The 18,971-nt window shown below is 38.1% G+C and overlaps 1 protein-coding gene across 5 annotated transcripts in view; it reads right to left on the bottom strand.

Annotated features, from left to right (window-relative positions):
- The window catches only part of MAST2 (microtubule associated serine/threonine kinase 2), a 330,440-nt gene that overhangs the window by 268,294 nt on the left and 43,175 nt on the right, over positions 1 to 18,971 (bottom strand). For 4 of the 5 annotated variants that reach the window (XM_037827342.1, XM_037827341.1, XM_037827340.1 and 1 more), the window contains exon 3: positions 6,726 to 6,868. The exons of the other annotated variant lie outside the window; for it this stretch is intronic. In XM_037827342.1, coding sequence (XP_037683270.1) covers positions 6,726 to 6,868 — 143 coding nt within the window. The remainder of the gene's footprint in view (positions 1 to 6,725; positions 6,869 to 18,971) is intronic. 5 annotated transcript variants of the gene reach the window in all.

Here is an 18,971-nt window from a genome sequence, read left to right on the forward strand (position 1 = left end):
CAAGTACCTAGGAATAAACTTAACCAAAGATGTAAAAGACCTATACAAAGAAAACTACATAACTCTACTAAAAGAAATAGAAGGGGACCTTAAAAGATGGAAAAATATTCCATGTTCATGGATAGGAAGGCTAAATGTCATTAAGATGTCAATTCTACCCAAACTCATCTACAGATTCAATGCAATCCCAATCAAAATTCCAACAACCTACTTTGCAGACTTGGAAAAGCTAGTTATCAAATTTATTTGGAAAGGGAAGATGCCTCGAATTGCTAAAGACACTCTAAAAAAGAAAAACGAAGTGGGAGGACTTACACTCCCTGACTTTGAAGCTTATTATAAAGCCACAGTTGCCAAAACAGCATGGTACTGGCACAAAGACAGACACATAGATCAATGGAATCGAATTGAGAATTCAGAGATAGACCCTCAGATCTATGGCCGACTGATCTTTGACAAGGCCCCCAAAGTCACTGAACTGAGCCATAATGGTCTTTTCAACAAATGGGGCTGGGAGAGTTGGATAGCCATATCCAAAAGAATGAAAGAGGACCCCTACCTCACCCCCTACACAAAAATTAACTCAAAATGGACCAAAGATCTCAATATAAAAGAAAGTACCATAAAACTCCTAGAAGATAATGTAGGAAAACATCTTCAAGACCTTGTATTAGGCGGCCACTTCCTAGACTTTACACCCAAAGCTCAAGCAACAAAAGAAAAAATAGATAAATGGGAACTCCTCAAGCTTAGAAGTTTCTGCACCTCAAAGGAATTTCTCAAAAAGGTAAAGAGGCAGCCAACTCAATGGGAAAAAATTTTTGGAAACCATGTATCTGACAAAAGACTGATATCTTGCATATACAAAGAAATCCTACAACTCAATGACAATAGTACAGACAGCCCAATTATAAAATGGGCAAAAGATATGAAAAGACAGTTCTCTGAAGAAGAAATACAAATGGCCAAGAAACACATGAAAAAATGTTCAGCTTCACTAGCTATTAGAGAGATGCAAATTAAAACCACAATGAGATACCATCTAACACTGGTTAGAATGGCTGCCATTAAACAAACAGGAAACTACAAATGCTGGAGGGGATGTGGAGAAATTGGAACTCTTATTCATTGTTGGTGGGACTGTATAATGGTTCAGCCACTCTGGAAGTCAGTCTGGCAGTTCCTTAGAAAACTAGATATAGAGCTACCATTCGATCCAGCGATTGCACTTCTCGGTATATACCCGGAAGATCGGAAAGCAGTGACACGAACAGATATCTGCACGCCAGTGTTCATAGCAGCATTATTCACAATTGCCAAGAGATGGAAACAACCCAAATGTCCTTCAACAGATTAGTGGATAAATAAAATGTGGTATATACACACGATGGAATACTACACGGCAGTAAGAAGGAACGATCTCGTGAAACATATGACAACATGGATGAACCTTGAAGACATAATGCTGAGCGAAATAAGCCAGGCACAAAAAGAGAAATATTATATGCTACCACTAATGTGAACTTTGAAAAATGTAAAACAAATGGTTTATAATGTAGAATGTAGGGGAACTAGCAGTAGAGAGCAATTAAGGAAGGGGGAACAATAATCCAAGAAGAACAGATAACCTATTTAACGTTCTGGGGATGCCCAGAAATGACTATGGTCTGTTAATTTCTGATGGATATAGTAGGAACAAGTTCACAGAAATGTTGCTATATTATGTAACTTTCTTGGGGTAAAGTAGGAACATGTTGGAAGTTAAGCAGTTATCTTAGGTTAGTTGTCTTTTTCTTACTCCCTTGTTATGGTCTCTTTGAAATGTTCTTTTATTGTATGTTTGTTTTCTTTTTAACTTTTTTTTTATACAGTTGATTTAAAAAAGAAGGGAAAGTTAAAAAAAAAAAAAAAAGAAAGAAAGAAAAACAAGGAAAAAAAAAAAAGATGTAGTGCCCCCTTGAGGAGCCTGTGGAGAATGCAGGGGTATTCGCCTACCCCACCTCCATGGTTGCTAACATGACCACAGACATAGGGAACTGGTGGTTTGATGGGTTGAGCCCTCTACCATACGTTTTACCCTTGGGAAGACGGTTGCTGCAAAGGAGAGGCTAGGCCTCCGTATGTTTGTGCCTAAGAGTCTCCTCCTGAATGCCTCTTTGTTGCTCAGATGTGGCCCTCTCTCTCTGGCTAAGCCAACTTGAAAGGTGAAATCACTGCCCTCCCCCCTACGTGGGATCAGACACCCAGGGGAGTGAATCTCCCTGGCAACGTAGAATATGACTCCCAGGGAGGAATGTAGACCCGGCATCGTGGGACGGAGAACATCTTCTTGACCAAAAGGGGGATGTGAAAGGAAATGAAATAAGCTTCAGTGGCAGAGAGATTCCAAAACGAGCCAAGAGGTCACTCCGGTGGGCACTCTTACGCACACTTTAGACAACCCTTTTTAGGTTCTAAAGAATTGGGGTAGCTGGTGGTGGATACCTGAAACTATCAAACTACAACCCAGAACCCATGAATCTCGAAGACAGTTGGAGGGATGACAATGGGATTGGGAAAGCCATAAGGACCACACTCCACTTTGTCTAGTTTATGGATGGATGAGTAGAAAAATAGGGGAAGGAAACAAACAGACAAAGGTACCCAGTGTTCTTTTTTACTTCAATTGCTGTTTTTCACTCTAATTATTATTCTTGTTATTTTTGTGTGTGTGCTAATGAAGGTGTCAGGGATTGATTTAGGTGATGAATGTACAACTATGTAATGGTACTGTAAACAATTGAAAGTTCAATTTGTTTTGTATGACTGCGTGGTATGTGAATATATCTCAATAAAATGATGATAAAAAAAAAAAAAAAAAGAGTTCACAGACAGAAGGAGCTAAGAGCAACTGAGAGGGACATTTTGAAGAGGAGATACAGCTAAGAGAGGACAAAATGCCCCAAGAGCTACATTTTGGAGAACGCCATTTTGAAACCTAGGAACAAGCAGACGCCAGCCACATGCCTTCTGAGCTAACAGAGGTTTTCCAGATGCTATTGGCCTTCCTTTGGTGATGGTATACTTGTATTGATGCCTTCATTTGGACATTTTCATGGCCTTCAGACTGTAACTTTGTAACCAAATAAACCCCCTTTATTAAAGCCAATCCATTTCTGGTATTTTCCATACGGCAGCATTAGCAAACAGGAACAGGCAGAAAAGCAAAAATGGCCCAGCCACTTTTGAAAATAGTTTGGCAGTTTATTATAAAGATAAACTTACACATACCATACATCCTAGCACTCTTACTCCTAAGTATTTATCCAGGAGAAATGAAAACATATGTCTACAAAAAGAGTTGTACACACACATTCATAGCAGCTTTATTCATAATAGGGACAAATGGAAACAATCCAAACGGTCATCAACTGGTAAATGGATATACAAAGTGTGATATACCCTTACAATGAAACACTTCTCAGAAATAAAAAAGGAATGAACTACTGATATTCAAAACAACATAGAGGACAACATACTCTCAAATGTTTAGAAAATAACAGATAGACAGACACAGAATGATAAAGCAAAATGTTAAAACTGACGGACTGGGTATGGAGGGAAGATAATGCTGGAGTTCTCTAATTGGATTTGTACTATTTTTGCAACTGTATAGAGGGGTGAAATTATTTCAAAATAAAAAGTTTAAGAAAAAACAAAGAGGAATTTGAAAACTATTATGCTGAGTGAAAGAAGTCAGACATAAAAGACAATGTATTGGTTTGATTCCATTTATCCAAAATTTTGGAAAAAGCAAAACAACATTGACACAAAGCAGATCAACGGTTCCCAAGAGCTTGGCGCAGGGAAGAGAACAGAGTACAAAGGATTACAAGGGAACTTTTTGGGGTAATAGGAATGTTCTATTATAATTTTTATGGTAGTGGTACAACTGTACACATCTGTCAGAACTCATCAAATTGTGTTTAAAATGGGTGAATTTTACTGTATGTAAATTATGCCTCAATAAATCTGATTAAGGTATACATATATATAAATTCTCCCCAACTCTCACAGTAGAAAATGCAAAACTAGCTGCAGAAAGGTAAGAATGAAAGAGGAAGTTGCTGAGTTTAGATTCTTGTTTTGGCTTGATAAAGCTGATGAAATGCAATATACCAGAAATGGACTGGCTTTTAACAATGAGGATTTATTAGCTTACAAATTTAGAGTTCTGAGGCTATGAAAATGTCCCAACTAAGGAATCAATAGGACGATAGCTTCTCTGAAGACCAGTTACCAGTGAGCTTGGGCTCCTCTGTCAGATAGGAAGGCACATGGCGACATTTCCTGGTACTTCTCTCCTAGGTTTCGTTGCTTCAGCTTCTGGCTTCTCTGTCTGTCGCTTTTTCTCTAAACTTCTCTGGATGTTTCTCTGTAAGCTTCTCTTAATTTCATCACTTAATTTCTCTGTCTCTTAGTTTCTGTCTTTCATCCTCTTAGAGAGGATGCCAGTAAGAGGAATAAGACCCACCCTAAATGAGGTGAGTCACATCTCAATTGAAATAATAATAATAAGGTCCCACCTACTATAGGTCTGCACCCACAGGAACGGATTAAAAGAACATGATCCTTTTTGGGATACATACAGACTCCAAGTTCTGTTCATTAGACTGATTAAATAGGTAAAACAAAATATCTATAGATTTTTCTCTTTAAAGCTTTCTAAGTTCCTCCGAGCTGCTATCACAAATACCAAAAACTGGTTTGGGGTAAACATTGGAAATTTATCGGCTCATGGTTTCAGAGGCCTTACAAATCAAGGTGTTAGCAAGACTATGCCTTCCCCCAGGATCCTTAGAGTTCTGGGACTGGCTGCAGGCAATTCTTGGGGTTCATAGGCTCTCCTGTCACATGGAGATGTTCTCTCCTTTTCTCACTTCTGTGACTTCCAGGTCCTTCTTACAAAGCCTCTGTAAGACCCACCCTCATTCAGTTGGGCCACATCTTAACTAAAAATAACATCTTCAACAGATCCTATTTACAATGGGTTCACATCACAGGAATGCAGATTAAGATTAAGAACCTGTCCAAACTGGGGTACATAATTCAATCTACCATAAAACCGTATAGGAAAATTAAGGAATAATAATAACAGTTAAGAATAATGGGAAAATTTTATTCAAAATAGATCATGGAATTTAAGAACTAAAACTATACAACTCTTGGAAGAAAAGACAGGAGAAAGTCTTCATGACCGGGGAGCTGGCAATGGTGTCTTAAGTGTGACACTGATAGCACAAGCAACAAACGAAAACAAATGAATTAACGGGACTACATCAAAATTAAAAACTTTCAGGCATCAAAGGACACTATCAAAAAAAGTGAAAAGACAGCCAACAGAATAGGAAAAAGTATTTATAAATCATATCTGGTAAGAGATTAATATCAAGAATATATTTTAAAACTCCTGTAATTCAATAACAACATAAAGAACCCATTAAAATGAGGGAAAGGACTTGAATAGACATTTCTCCAAAGATATACAAATGGACAATAAACACATGAAAAGAGGTTCAACATCATTAGTCATCAAGTAAATGCAAATCAAAATCACAATGAGATGCTAGTTCATTCCCACTAGGATGGTTATATCAGAAAAACAGAACATAAGTGTTGACAAGGATATGGAAAAACTGGAACCCTCGTACAATGCTGGTGGGAATATAAAATGGTGCAACTGTTACGGAAATATTTTGGGGTGCTCCTCAAAATGTTAAATATAGAAGTACCATATGACCTGGAATTCTACACTTAAGTATACCCAAAAGAATTGAAAACAGGTACTTAAACAGATACTTGCACACCAATGTTCATGGCAGCATTCTTCACAGTAGCCAAAAAGTGGAAACAATCCAAGTGTCCATCGACAGAAGAATGTATAAACAAAATGTGGTATATACATACAATGGACTATTATTCAGCCATGAAAAGGATGCACAAATGCACAAAGCTTTCTATTCCACATATACCTAAAAGGCAAAGTCTCAGAGTCTAGCTGAGATTATATTTCAAAAAGAAAAAGTTTCTGTTATTATATTTAATTTAATATTAGTTTTCCCTGTCTTTTGGATAGAGGAAAGAGTACAAGATCAGCAGAAAGCCAATGTGTGTCTTAAATAAAAGGGGGAGGACCACTGAGGGTAAAGGGTACAAGATGCAATCCTCAGCAGAAAACAACTTGTGCCGAAAACAACCTGCCCAGACTAAACAGCTTAACCTTTGTTAAGGTCTTTGTTTGTAAGAACCTGTCTACCCAAAAAAGCCAAATGAAGAAAGGACTCAACCTTTCATCAAATATATATTTAAGTACCTACTATGTGCTGAACATTTTTCCTATCCTCCTGGTACTAAATATGTGTACCTCATAGCTGTACACAGAAGCAATATAACTTCACAAGATTCAGAATCATTTCTATAAAAAGAAAGTTTTTTCCCAAGAAATTTATTCACTAAAGTTACAACCATACCAAGTATTTTTCTTGACTTTCACTATATAATCAGTGCCAATCACAGCATGAGAGAGCAAATGGAATATACTCTATTAAATTCCATTTTTGTTCTATATTTCACATTGGGAAATTAAATTATCCAAATCATAAAAAGGAAAATAATAGATCTGGCAATGACAAAAAAGAATCAAGGATCTGTTCATAGAGCAAGTCACCATCTTTACCAGCACTTACCAAGCCAGCAGTAAGAGAAGGTGCAGACTGTCCAAGAGACTGGTTTCTCATTCGAACCAGGTTTGATGCTTCTCCTGAAGACTGCCAGGTCCCCTGACCCACACTGCTATGTACACTGCTGGACAAGGGAAGCAGCTGCTTACCTTCAAAGACAAGGAATGGAAAGCACACTAGTATTTATTTATTGACAATGAAGTAAAAAATACAAATATAATGATATCAAATGGATACAATTATTTTGACCCAACACAAAGTGAAGTTTCTCCATACCCAAAACCTATACTCCTTTAAAAGTTCCAACTCTCTTGGGGGTGAGAATTGCAAGAGGAATACTGAACTGAATTGACTACTTTCAATTCTTTGTTAACATCCGTCACCGTGCCAGCCGTTCCCTACCCTCCAAAGTAGCAGGCTAGGAGCTTTCTAGTCCTTTCGAGCTTGCTTTGTTTCTCACAACTTATCACAGTATGAGTGGAGTTGACATCTTCTCTTAGGTAAGTATGGCCATCAGACTTCCAGAGGACAAACACAAAATCTATACTGCTTCCTCTAGACTCCATCTGTACAGCCCACACTGACTGATAAATATAATCCTACTGACAGACTGCAAGAGAGTCACTTATAAAGACAGCATCTAGAACCGCAATGATCTCCTAACTGAGGGGCAAGTCTCATTTCTTCCCCTCCAAACCATTCCTCACGCTGCTGCTTGAGTGATCTGCCAAAACAAATCTGGTCATGTCACTTCCTTTCTTAAAAATCTTCTGTTGGCTACTCATCTTTTAAAAAATTAGTCCAAACCTTTTAGCATACTAAAAAGACTCTTCATATATCCAGACTATCTTCCTGGCTTCATCTCCTTCCACTCTTTCCACACCCATTCACTCACTCAATTACATTATTCCCTGCATTTTCACTTAGGTTTCAACTGGGTTTCACCCAATTCACTTTGCCTGGTAAAAGAGTATCAGTCATTGAAATAACCCACCAACATAAGGAAGGATATGAGAAAAACGGGAATTTCGTTTTTGTTTTTGCTGCAGCATACCCTTTTACTGCAAACAAAATGTGATGCAATTTATTTGAAGGGCAATTTAGCAAAACTCAATAAAAATATTAATTTGTATGTTTGGAAATGTAATATAAAAGGAAAAAAAGGACCAATGTTCACAATAATAAAAATTGGAAATAAGATGAATGTTTATTACAAAAAATTAGAATATCTCTACTTAATGAAATACTGAAGCCACTAAAAATAATGAAGCAGTTCAATATGCAGTCAAGAGTAAAATGTTCAACATATCTTGTTGAGTGAAATAAGCATAAAGGAAATATGTATCATATGATCCCAATTATGATTTTTAAAATAAAAAATTTTGAGTATATTTTTATACATAAGTGCTATGTGTATATTTAAATATACTGGAGTATGTATAAACGGTATGGGAAAGGGCGACATAGAAGAAACTAAAAATTAAGAAGGACGTCCACTTTTGACATGTTGCATTTTTTATTCTAGAATTTCAAGTGGCATATTTTACATTTTTTAATCAGAAGAAAATGCAATTTTTAAACCTTCCCTTGAATGTACCCTCTCCTGGGAAGCCTTTCCATAAAACCATCCACACACACAAAAAATGATTTTAATGGTGCTCTACTCAAAACTTCCATAAGCCCTGAGTAAACCCGCCTTCCTGCCGGCCTACTTGCCTGTCTTTCTTTGGCAAATGTTGTGGCGTTTACAACAGTGAACTTGCCTATTCCTCGTTTATATATTTTAAAGAAAAACTAGCCTGTTAACTTATCCTATCACATATACAAAGGCTAGTAGCATATCTCTCTTCAAAATAAGAGCCTGTTGGGGAAACAGGACACACAACTGCCGAAGAAACCTATCTGGACTACATATACCTGTCAAGGTTTGAAGTATGTTGCAGCAACCAAAGATTACCAAGAATTAGAGGGAAATAAACATAAAAGAGAAAGAACAATATGAACACACAGAACTAGACCTCAGAATAAAATAACTCAGAAAAAAATAAGAAAACATGTTAAAAATTCTAACTAATGTACTTATAAAGATTTAAGAGGCTACTACATAAAACATTATTAGATAAAATTGCTGATTGAGCACATATTTCTATTTTTTGCTCACCAGGAAATCCCACTGAAATGAGAATAAAGAAGTAAAATAAATAAATGGGGGCTATACCCAGAGACAGAGGAGAAAGAGAGAGAGAGAGAGATAAAAAGAGAAAGGTGAACAAAATTTTTGGAAAACCTAAAGCAGATAGGTGAATCACATAACCAACGGAACTGGGCAAAGATAGACACAAGCTATACTAAGCATACAAGAGGGTGCAGTCAACTGGGCAGTCAGTTTGTCCTGCAAATCTCAGATAGGCTCAGGACTCAGAAATGCAAGATACCTAAGAGAGAAAATGGCAAGACATAGGCTGAAAGCAGACTTAATGAAAATCTATAGACAAAACAGTCAAACATAACCACATTCCAGATATGTACAGCAAGATCAAAGGGACTCAGCATGTCAGAATATAAAGCACTGCATTCTGGCAGTTAGGTGTCCTGAAAAAAAAGAGTTGATCGAGCCAACAAAAAAATTTTTTTTTTAATTTTAATTAAAAAAATCAACCCCACCCACCAGTCAAAATGGCAGAGTAAAACACTTAGGGATCCAGTCCCCACAGAAGCTTTGAACAACCAGCAAGAACTGGCAAAAAAAATCCTTCTCAAAGCTCCAGAAAGAACTTAAAGGATTGCAGTAACAGGGAGAATGCCAAATCAAGCAAAAGGCCTGAGGGACTCGCTGACCAAGAACTCAACCTACATGTAGAAGGCAGCTCATCAAGCACTCCTACAAAATGCCATGGAAAAACATTTCAAGTAGCTACCTAGGGAAAGGGATTGCTATCTATAGGACAAGCAGTTCAATCATGAAGGTCTCTTTGCTTTGGCCTGGAGCTATTTTCTAAATTCGCTGTATGGAGAAGCCCTGAAGGACAGCGCTATCACAGATATATCTATAAAGACTGTTAGCTCCTGGCATTTAAGGAACACTGTCATAGTATTGGCTGGATACAAGCTTAAGGAACAGATGTCTCAAAGTCTAAATTCCAGCAAGAACACATTAAAATATCAAAATGTCCAGGTTTCTTAAAAAGATTACAAAACATACAAAGAGAGGCGGGGCAAGATGGCAGACTGGTGAGCTGTATGTTTTAGTTACTCCTCCAGGAAAGTAGGTAGAAAGCCAGGAACTGCATGGACTGGACACCACAGAGCAATCTGACTTTGGGCATACTTCATACAACACTCATGAAAACGTGGAACTGCTGAGATCAGCGAAATCTGTAAGTTTTTGCGGCCAGGGGACCCGCGCCCCACCCTGCCAGGCTCAGTCCCGGGGGAGGAGGGGCTGTCAGCTCTGGGAAGGAGAAGGGAGAACTGCAGTGGCAGCCCTTATCGGAAACTCATTCTACTGATCCAGACTCCAACCATAGATAGACGGAGACCAGACACCAGAGAATCTGAGAGCAGCCAGCCCAGCAGAGAGGACACAGACATAGAAAAAAAACAACACGAAAAACTCCAAAATAAAAGCGGAGGATTTTTGGAGTTCTGGTGAACATAGAAAGGGGAAGGGCCCTGAGGCGCATATGCAAATCCCGAAGAAAAGCTGATCTCTCTGCCCTGTAGACCTTTCCTTAATGCCCCTGGTTGCTTTCTCTCTTAGCATTTCAATAACCCATTAGATCTCTGAGGAGGGCCCGTTTTTTTTTTGTTTGTTTGTTTGTTTTTTAATCCTTTTTTCTTTTTCTAAAACAATTACTCTAAGAAGCCCAATACAGAAAGCTTCAAAGACTTACTATTTGGGCAGGTCAAGTCAAGAGCAGAACTAGGAGAGCTCTGAGACAAAACGCAATAATCCAGTGGCTGAGAAAATTCACTAAACACCACAACTTCCCAAGAAAAGGGGGGTGTCCGCTCACAGCCATCATCCTGGTGGACAGGAAACACTCCTGCCCATCGCCAGCCCCATAGCCCAGAACTGCCCCAGACAACCCAGTGTGACGGAAGTGCTTCAAATAACAGGCACACACCACAAAACTGGGCGTGGACATTAGCCTTCCCTGCAACCTCAGCTGATTGTCCCAGAGTTGGGAAGGTAGAGCAGTGTGAATTAACAAAGCCCCATTCAGCCATCATTTCAACAGACTGGGAGCCTCCCTACACAGCCCAGCAGCCCAGAACTGCCCTGGGGGGACGGCACTCACCTGTGACATAGCACAGTCATCCCTCAACAGAGGACCCGCGGTGCACGGCCTGGAAGAGGGGCCACTTGCAAGTCTCAGGAGCCATACACCAATACCAAGGACTTGTGGGTCAGTGGCAGAGACAAACTGTGGCAGGACTGAACTGAAGGATTAGACTATTGCAGCAGCTTTAAAACTCTAGGATCACCAGGGAGATTTGATTGTTAGAGCCACCCCCCCCTCTCTGACTGCCCAGAAACACGCCCCATATACAGGGCAGGCAACACCAACTACACACGCAAGCTTGGTACACCAATTGGACCCCACAAGACTCACTCCCCCACTCACCAAAAAGGCTAAGCAGGGGAGAACTGGCTTGTGGAGAACAGGTGGCTCGTGGACGCCACCTGCTGGTTAGTTAGACAAAGTGTACTCCACGAAGCTGCAGATCTGATAAATTAGAGATAAGGACTTCAATTGGTCTACAAATCCTAAAAGAACCCTATCAAGTTCAGCAAATGCCACGAGGCCAAAAACAACAGAAAATTATAAAGCATATGAAAAAACCAGATGATATGGATAACCCAAGCCCAAGCACCCAAATCAAAATACCAGAAGAGACACAGCACCTAGAGCAGCTACTCAAAGAACTAAAGATGAACAATGAGACCATAGTACGGGAGATAAAGGAAATCAAGAAGACCCTAGAAGAGCATAAAGAAGACATTGCAAGACTAAATAAAAAAATAGATGATCTTATGGAAATTAAAGAAACTGTTGACCAAATTAAAAAGATTGTGGACACTCATAGTACAAGACTAGAGGAAGTTGAACAACAAATCAGTGACCTCGAAGATGACAGAATGGAAAATGAAAGCATAAAAGAAAGAATTGGGAAAAAAATTGAAAAAATTGAAATGGACCTCAGGGATATGATAGATAATATGAAACGTCCAAAGATAAGACTCATTGGTGTCCCAGAAGGGGAAGAAAAGGGTAAAGGTCTAGGAAGAGTATTCAAAGAAATTGTTGGGGAAAACTTCCCAAATCTTCTAAACAACATAAATACACAAATCATAAATGCTCAGCGAACTCCAAATAGAATAAATCCAAATAAACCCACTCCGAGACATATACTGATCACACTGTCAAACACAGAAGAGAAGGAGCAGGTTCTGAAAGCAGCAAGAGAAAAGCAATTCACCACATACAAAGGAAACAGCATAAGACTAAGTAGTGACTACTCAGCAGCCACCATGGAGGCGAGAAGGCAGTGGCACGATATATTTAAAATTCTGAGTGAGAAAAATTTCCAGCCAAGAATACTTTATCCAGCAAAGCTCTCCTTCAAATTTGAGGGAGAGCTTAAATTTTTCACAGACAAACAAATGCTGAGAGAATTTGCTAACAAGAGACCTGCCCTACTGGAGATACTCAAGGGAGCCCTACAGACAGAGAAACAAAGAAAGGACAGACAGACTTGGAGAAAGGTTCAGTACTAAAGAGATTCGGTATGGGTACAATAAAGGATATTAATAGAGAGAGGGAAAAATATGACAAACATAAACCAAAGGATAAGATGGCTGATTCAAGAAATGCCTTCACGGTTATAACGTTGAATGTAAATGGATTAAACTCCCCAATTAAAAGATATAGATTCGCAGAATGGATCAAAAAAAATGAACCATCAATATGTTGCATACAAGAGACTCATCTTAGACACAGGGACACAAAGAAACTGAAAGTGAAAGGATGGAAAAAAATATTTCATGCAAGCTACAGCCAAAAGAAAGCAGGTGTAGCAATATTAATCTCAGATAAAATAGACTTCAAATGCAGGGATGTTTTGAGAGACAAAGAAGACCACTACGTACTAATAAAAGGGGCAATTCAGCAAGAAGAAATAACAATCATAAATGTCTATGCACCCAACCAAGGTGCCACAAAATACATGAGAGAAACACTGGCAAAACTAAAGGAAGCAATTGATGTTTCCACAATAATTGTGGGAGACTTCAACACATCACTCTCTCCTATACATAGATCAACCAGACAGAAGACCAATAAGGAAATTGAAAACCTAAACAATCTGATAAATGAATTCGATTTAACAGACATATACAGGACATTACATCCCAAATCACCAGGATACACATACTTTTCTAGTGCTCATGGAACTTTCTCCAGAATAGATCATACGCTGGGACATAAAACAAGCCTCAATAAATTTAAAAAGATTGAAATTATTCAAAGCACATTCTCTGACCACAATGGAATACAATTAGAAGTCAATAACCATCAGAGACTTAGAAAATTCACAAATACCTGGAGGTTAAACAACACACTCCTAAACAATCAGTGGGTTAAAGAAGAAATAGCAAGAGAAATTGCTAAATATATAGAGACGAATGAAAAAGAGAACACAACATACTAAAACCTATGGGATGCAGCAAAAGCAGTGCTAAGGGGGAAATTTATAGCACTAAACGCATATATTAAAAAGGAAGAAAGAGCCAAAATCAAAGAACTAATGGATCAACTGAAGAAGCTAGAAAATGAACAGCAAACCAATCCTAAACCAAGTAGAAGAAAAGAAATAACAAGGATTAAAGCAGAAATAAATGACATTGAGAACAAAAAAACAATAGAGAGGATAAATATCACCAAAAGTTGGTTCTTTGAGAAGATCAACAAGATTGACAAGCCCCTAGCTAGACTGACAAAATCAAAAAGAGAGAAGACCCATATAAACAAAATAATGAATGAAAAAGGTGACATAACTGCAGATCCTGAAGAAATTAAAAAAATTATAAGAGGATACTATGAACAACTGTATGGCAACAAACTGGAGAATTTAGAGGAAATGGACAATTTCCTGGAAACATATGAACAACCTAGACTGACCAGAGAAGAAATAGAAGACCTCAACCAACCCATCACAAGCAAAGAGATCCAATCAGTCATCAAAAATCTTCCCACAAATAAATGCCCAGGGACAGATGGCTTCACAGGGGAATTCTACCAAATTTTCCAGAAAGAACTGACACCAATCTTACTCAAACTCTTCCAAAACATTGAAGAAAATGGAACACTACCTAACTCATTTTATGAAGCCAACATCAATCTAATACCAAAACCAGGCAAAGATGTTACAAAAAAGGAAAACTACCGGCCTATCTCCCTAATGAATATAGATGCAAAAATCCTCAACAAAATACTTGCAAATCGAATCCAAAGACACATTAAAAAAATTATACACCATGACCAAGTGGGGTTTATTCCAGGCATGCAAGGATGGTTCAACATAAGAAAATCAATCCATTATTACAACACATTAACAAGTCAAAAGGGAAAAATCAATTGATCATCTCAATAGATGCTGAAAAAGCATTTGACAAAATCCAACATCCCTTTTTGATAAAAACACTTCAAAAGGTAGGAATTGAAGGAAACTTCCTCAACATGATAAAGAGCATATATGAAAAACCCACAGCCAGCATAGTACTCAATGGTGAGAGACGGAAAGCCTTCCCTCTAAGATCAGGAACAAGACAAGGATGCCTGCTGTCACCACTGTTTTCAACATTGTGCTGGAAGTGCTAGCCAGGGCAATCCGGCAAGACAAAGAAATAAAAGGCATCCAAATTGGAAAAGAAGAAGTAAAACTGTCATTGTTTGCAGATGATATGATCTTATATCTAGAAAACCCTGAGAAATCGACGATGCAGCTACTAGAGCTAATAAACAAATTTAGCAAAGTAGCGGGATACAAGGTTAATGCACATAAGTCAGTAATGTTTCTATATGCTAGAAATGAACAAACTGAAGAGACACTCAAGAAAAAGATACCATTTTCAATAGCAACTAAAAAAACCAAGTACCTAGGAATAAACTTAACCAAAGATGTAAAAGACCTATACAAAGAAAACTACATAACTCTACTAAAAGAAATAGAAGGGGACCTTAAAAGATGGAAAAATATTCCATGTTCATGGATAGGAAGACTAAATGTCATTAAGATGTCAATTCTACCCAAACTCATCTACAGATTCAATGCAATCCCAATCAAAATTCCAACAACCTACTTTGCAGACTTGGAAAAGCTAGTTATCAAATTTATTTGGAAAGGGAAGATGCCTCAAATTGCTAAAGACACTCTAAAAAAGAAAAACGAAGTGGGAGGACTTACACTACCTGACTTTGAAGCTTATTATAAAGCCACAGTTGCCAAAACAGCATGGTACTGGCACAAAGATAGACATATAGATCAATGGAATCGAATTGAGAATTCAGAGACAGACCCTCAGATCTATGGCCGACTGATCTTTGATAAGGCCCCCAAAGTCACTGAACTGAGCCATAATGGTCTTTTCAACAAATGGGGCTGGGAGAGTTGGATAGCCATATCCAAAAGAATGAAAGATGACCCCTACCTCACCCCCTACACAAAAATTAACTCAAAATGGACCAAAGATCTCAATATAAAAGAAAGTACCATAAAACTCCTAGAAGATAATGTAGGAAAACATCTTCAAGACCTTGTATTAGGCGGCCACTTCCTAGACTTTACACCCAAAGCACAAGCAACAAAAGAGAAAACAGATAAATGGGAACTCCTCAAGCTTAGAAGTTTCTGCACCTCAAAGGAATTTCTCAAAAAGGTAAAGAGGCAGCCAACTCAATGGGAAAAAATTTTTGGAAACCATGTATCTGACAAAAGACTGATATCTTGCATATATAAAGAAATCCTACAACTCAATGACAATAGTACAGTCGGCCCAATTATAAAATGGGCAAAAGATATGAAAAGACAGTTCTCTGAAGAGGAAATACAAATGGCCAAGAAACACATGAAAAAATGTTCAGCTTCACTAGCTATTAGAGAGATGCAAATTAAGACCACAATGAGATACCATCTAACACCGGTTAGAATGGCTGCCATTAAACAAACAGGAAACTACAAATGCTGGAGGGGATGTGGAGAAATTGGAACTCTTATTCACTGTTGGTGGGACTGTATAATGGTTCAGCCACTCTGGAAGTCAGTCTGGCAGTTCCTTAGAAAACTAGATATAGAGTTACCATTTGATCCAGCGATTGCACTTCTCGGTATATACCCGGAAGATCGGAAAGCAGTGACACGAACAGATATCTGCACGCCAATGTTCATAGCAGCATTATTCACAATTGCCAAGAGATGGAAACAACCCAAATGTCCTTCAACAGATGAGTGGATAAATAAAATGTGGTATATACACACGATGGAATACTACGCGGCAGTAAGAAGGAACGATCTCGTGAAACATATGACAACATGGATGAACCTTGAAGACATAATGCTAAGCGAAATAAGCCAGGCACAAAAAGAGAAATATTATATGCTACCACTAATGTGAACTTTGAAAAATGTAAAACAAATGGCTTATAATGTAGAATGTAGGGGAACTAGCAGTAGAGAGCAATTAAGGAAGGGGGAACAATAATCCAAGAAGAACAGATAAGCTATTTAACGTTCTGGGGATGCCCAGGAATGACTATGGTCTGTTAATTTCTGATGGATATAGTAGGAGCAAGTTCACAGAAATGTTGCTATATTAGGTAACTTTCTTGGGGTAAAGTAGGAACATGTTGGAAGTTAAGCAGTTATCTTAGGTTAGTTGTCTTTTTCTTACTCCCTTGTTATGATCTCTTTGAAATGTTCTTTTATTGTATGTTTGTTTTCTTTTTAACTTTTTTTTTCATACAGTTGATTTAAAAAAGAAGGGAAAGCTAAAAAAAAAAAAAAAAAAAAAACAAGGAAAAAAAAAAAAGATGCAGTGCCCCCTTGAGGAGCCTGTGGAGAATGCAGGGGTATTCGCCTACCCCACCTCCATGGTTGCTAACATGACCACAGACATAGGGGACTGGTGGTTTGATGGGTTGAGCCCTCTACCACAGGTTTTACCCTTGGGAAGACGGTTGCTGCAAAGGAGAGGCTAGGCCTCCCTATGGTTGTGCCTAAGAGCCTCCTCCCGAATGCCTCTTTGTTGCTCAGATGTGGCCCTGTCTCTCTAGCTAAGCCAACTTGAAAGGTGAAATCACTGCCCTCCCCCCTACGTGGGATCAGACACCCAGGGGAGTGAATCTCCCTGGCAACGTGGAATATGACCCCCGGGGAGGAATGTAGACCTGGCATCGTGGGACGGAGAACATCTTCTTGACCAAAAGGGGGATGTGAAAGGAAATGAAATAAGCTTCAGTGGCAGAGAGAATCCAAAAGGAGCCAAGAGGTCACTCTGGTGGGCACTCTTAAGCACACTTTAGACAACCCTTTTTAGGTTCTAAAGAATTGGGGTAGCTGGTGGTGGACACCTGAAACTATCAAACTACAACCCAGAACCCATGAATCTCGAAGACAGTTGTATAAAAATGTAGCTTATGAGGGGTGACAAGGGGATCGGGAAAGCCATAAGGACCACACTCCACTTTGTCTAGTTTATGGATGGATGAGTAGAAAAATAGGGGAAGGAAACAAACAGACAAATGTACCCAGTGTTCTTTTTTACTTCAATTGCTCTTTTTCACTCTAATTATTATTCTTGTTATTCTTGTGTGTGTGCTAATGAAGGTGTCAGGGATTGATTTGGGTGATGAATGTACAACTATGTAATGGTACTGTGAACAATCGAAAGTACGATTTGTTTTGTATGACTGCGTGGTATATGAATATATCTCAATAAAATGAAGATTAAAAAAAAAAAAAAAAAAAAAAAGACATAATGCTGAGCAAAATAAGCCAGGCACAAAAAGAGAGATATTGTATGTTACCACTAATGTGAATTCTGTGAAAAATGTACAATGTTTTATACTGTAGAATGTAGGGGACCTAGAGATACCAATTAGTGGAGGGGGAATGATAATCTAATAAGAACAGATAAACTATGGAGGGTAATCTCAATGTTATGGGAATGCTCAGGAATGATTATGGTTTGTAAACTTTCTTGGATATAGGAAGATCATGTTGGAAGCAATAGAGTTATTTTAGGTTTTTTTTTTCTCTTATTCCTTTGTTTTCTTAGGGGTTGTTAATTTTCTTGGGGTATGGTAGGAACATGTTGGAAGCAATGTAGTTATTTTAGATTATTTGTTTTTCTTACTCCTCTGTTTGGACATGGTTTATTAATTTTCTTGGGGTATGGTAGGAACATATTGGAAGCAAAGTAGTTATTTTAGGTTATTTGTTTTCCTTAATCCACTGCTTTGTTTGAAATGTTGTGGGGTTTTTTTTGGTTGTTGTTTGCCTGTTTGTTTTTAATTTTTTGATAAACAAAAGTTAAAAAATTGAAAAAAAATCAGTAGAAAAATGAGAGTAAAAACTAAATGACAAACAGGGTGGGATGGGGGGATGGTTTGGGTATTCTCTTTTCACTTTTATTTTTTATTCTTATTCTGATTCTTTCTGATGTAAAGAAAATGTTCAGAAATAGATTGTGGTGATGAACGCATAACTATATGATCATACTGTGAACAGTTGATTGTATACCATGGATGACTGTATGGTTTGTGAATATATTTCAATAAAACTGAATTAAAAAAAAAAAAAAAAACATACAAAGAAATAGGAAGTGGTGGCCCAGGAGAAGGATCAAAGCATTAGAAGGAGAAACAAAGAGTAGCACAGATAAGATTAAAGCACTAGAAACCATTAATGAAGATGACCAGACCGTGGACATTCCAGATAAACACTTTTCAAAAATGGTCTTAAAAATGCTCAAAGAGCTAAAGGAAAACATGTTCAAAGAACTAATGGAAATTATGAAACTGACAGAGAAACAGAAAGAGAATATCAATAGAGATGGAAATTATAAAAAGAAAATAAACAGAGCTGGAGAATACAATTACAGGTATTAAAAATTCCAGAGGAATATCTGAGCTGTCAGAAGAAAGAATCAGTGAACTCAAAGATACAACAATTGACATGATCCAGTCTGAG

This window comes from Choloepus didactylus, chromosome 2 (genome assembly GCF_015220235.1).
Source record: "Choloepus didactylus isolate mChoDid1 chromosome 2, mChoDid1.pri, whole genome shotgun sequence".
NCBI lineage: Eukaryota > Metazoa > Chordata > Mammalia > Pilosa > Megalonychidae > Choloepus > Choloepus didactylus.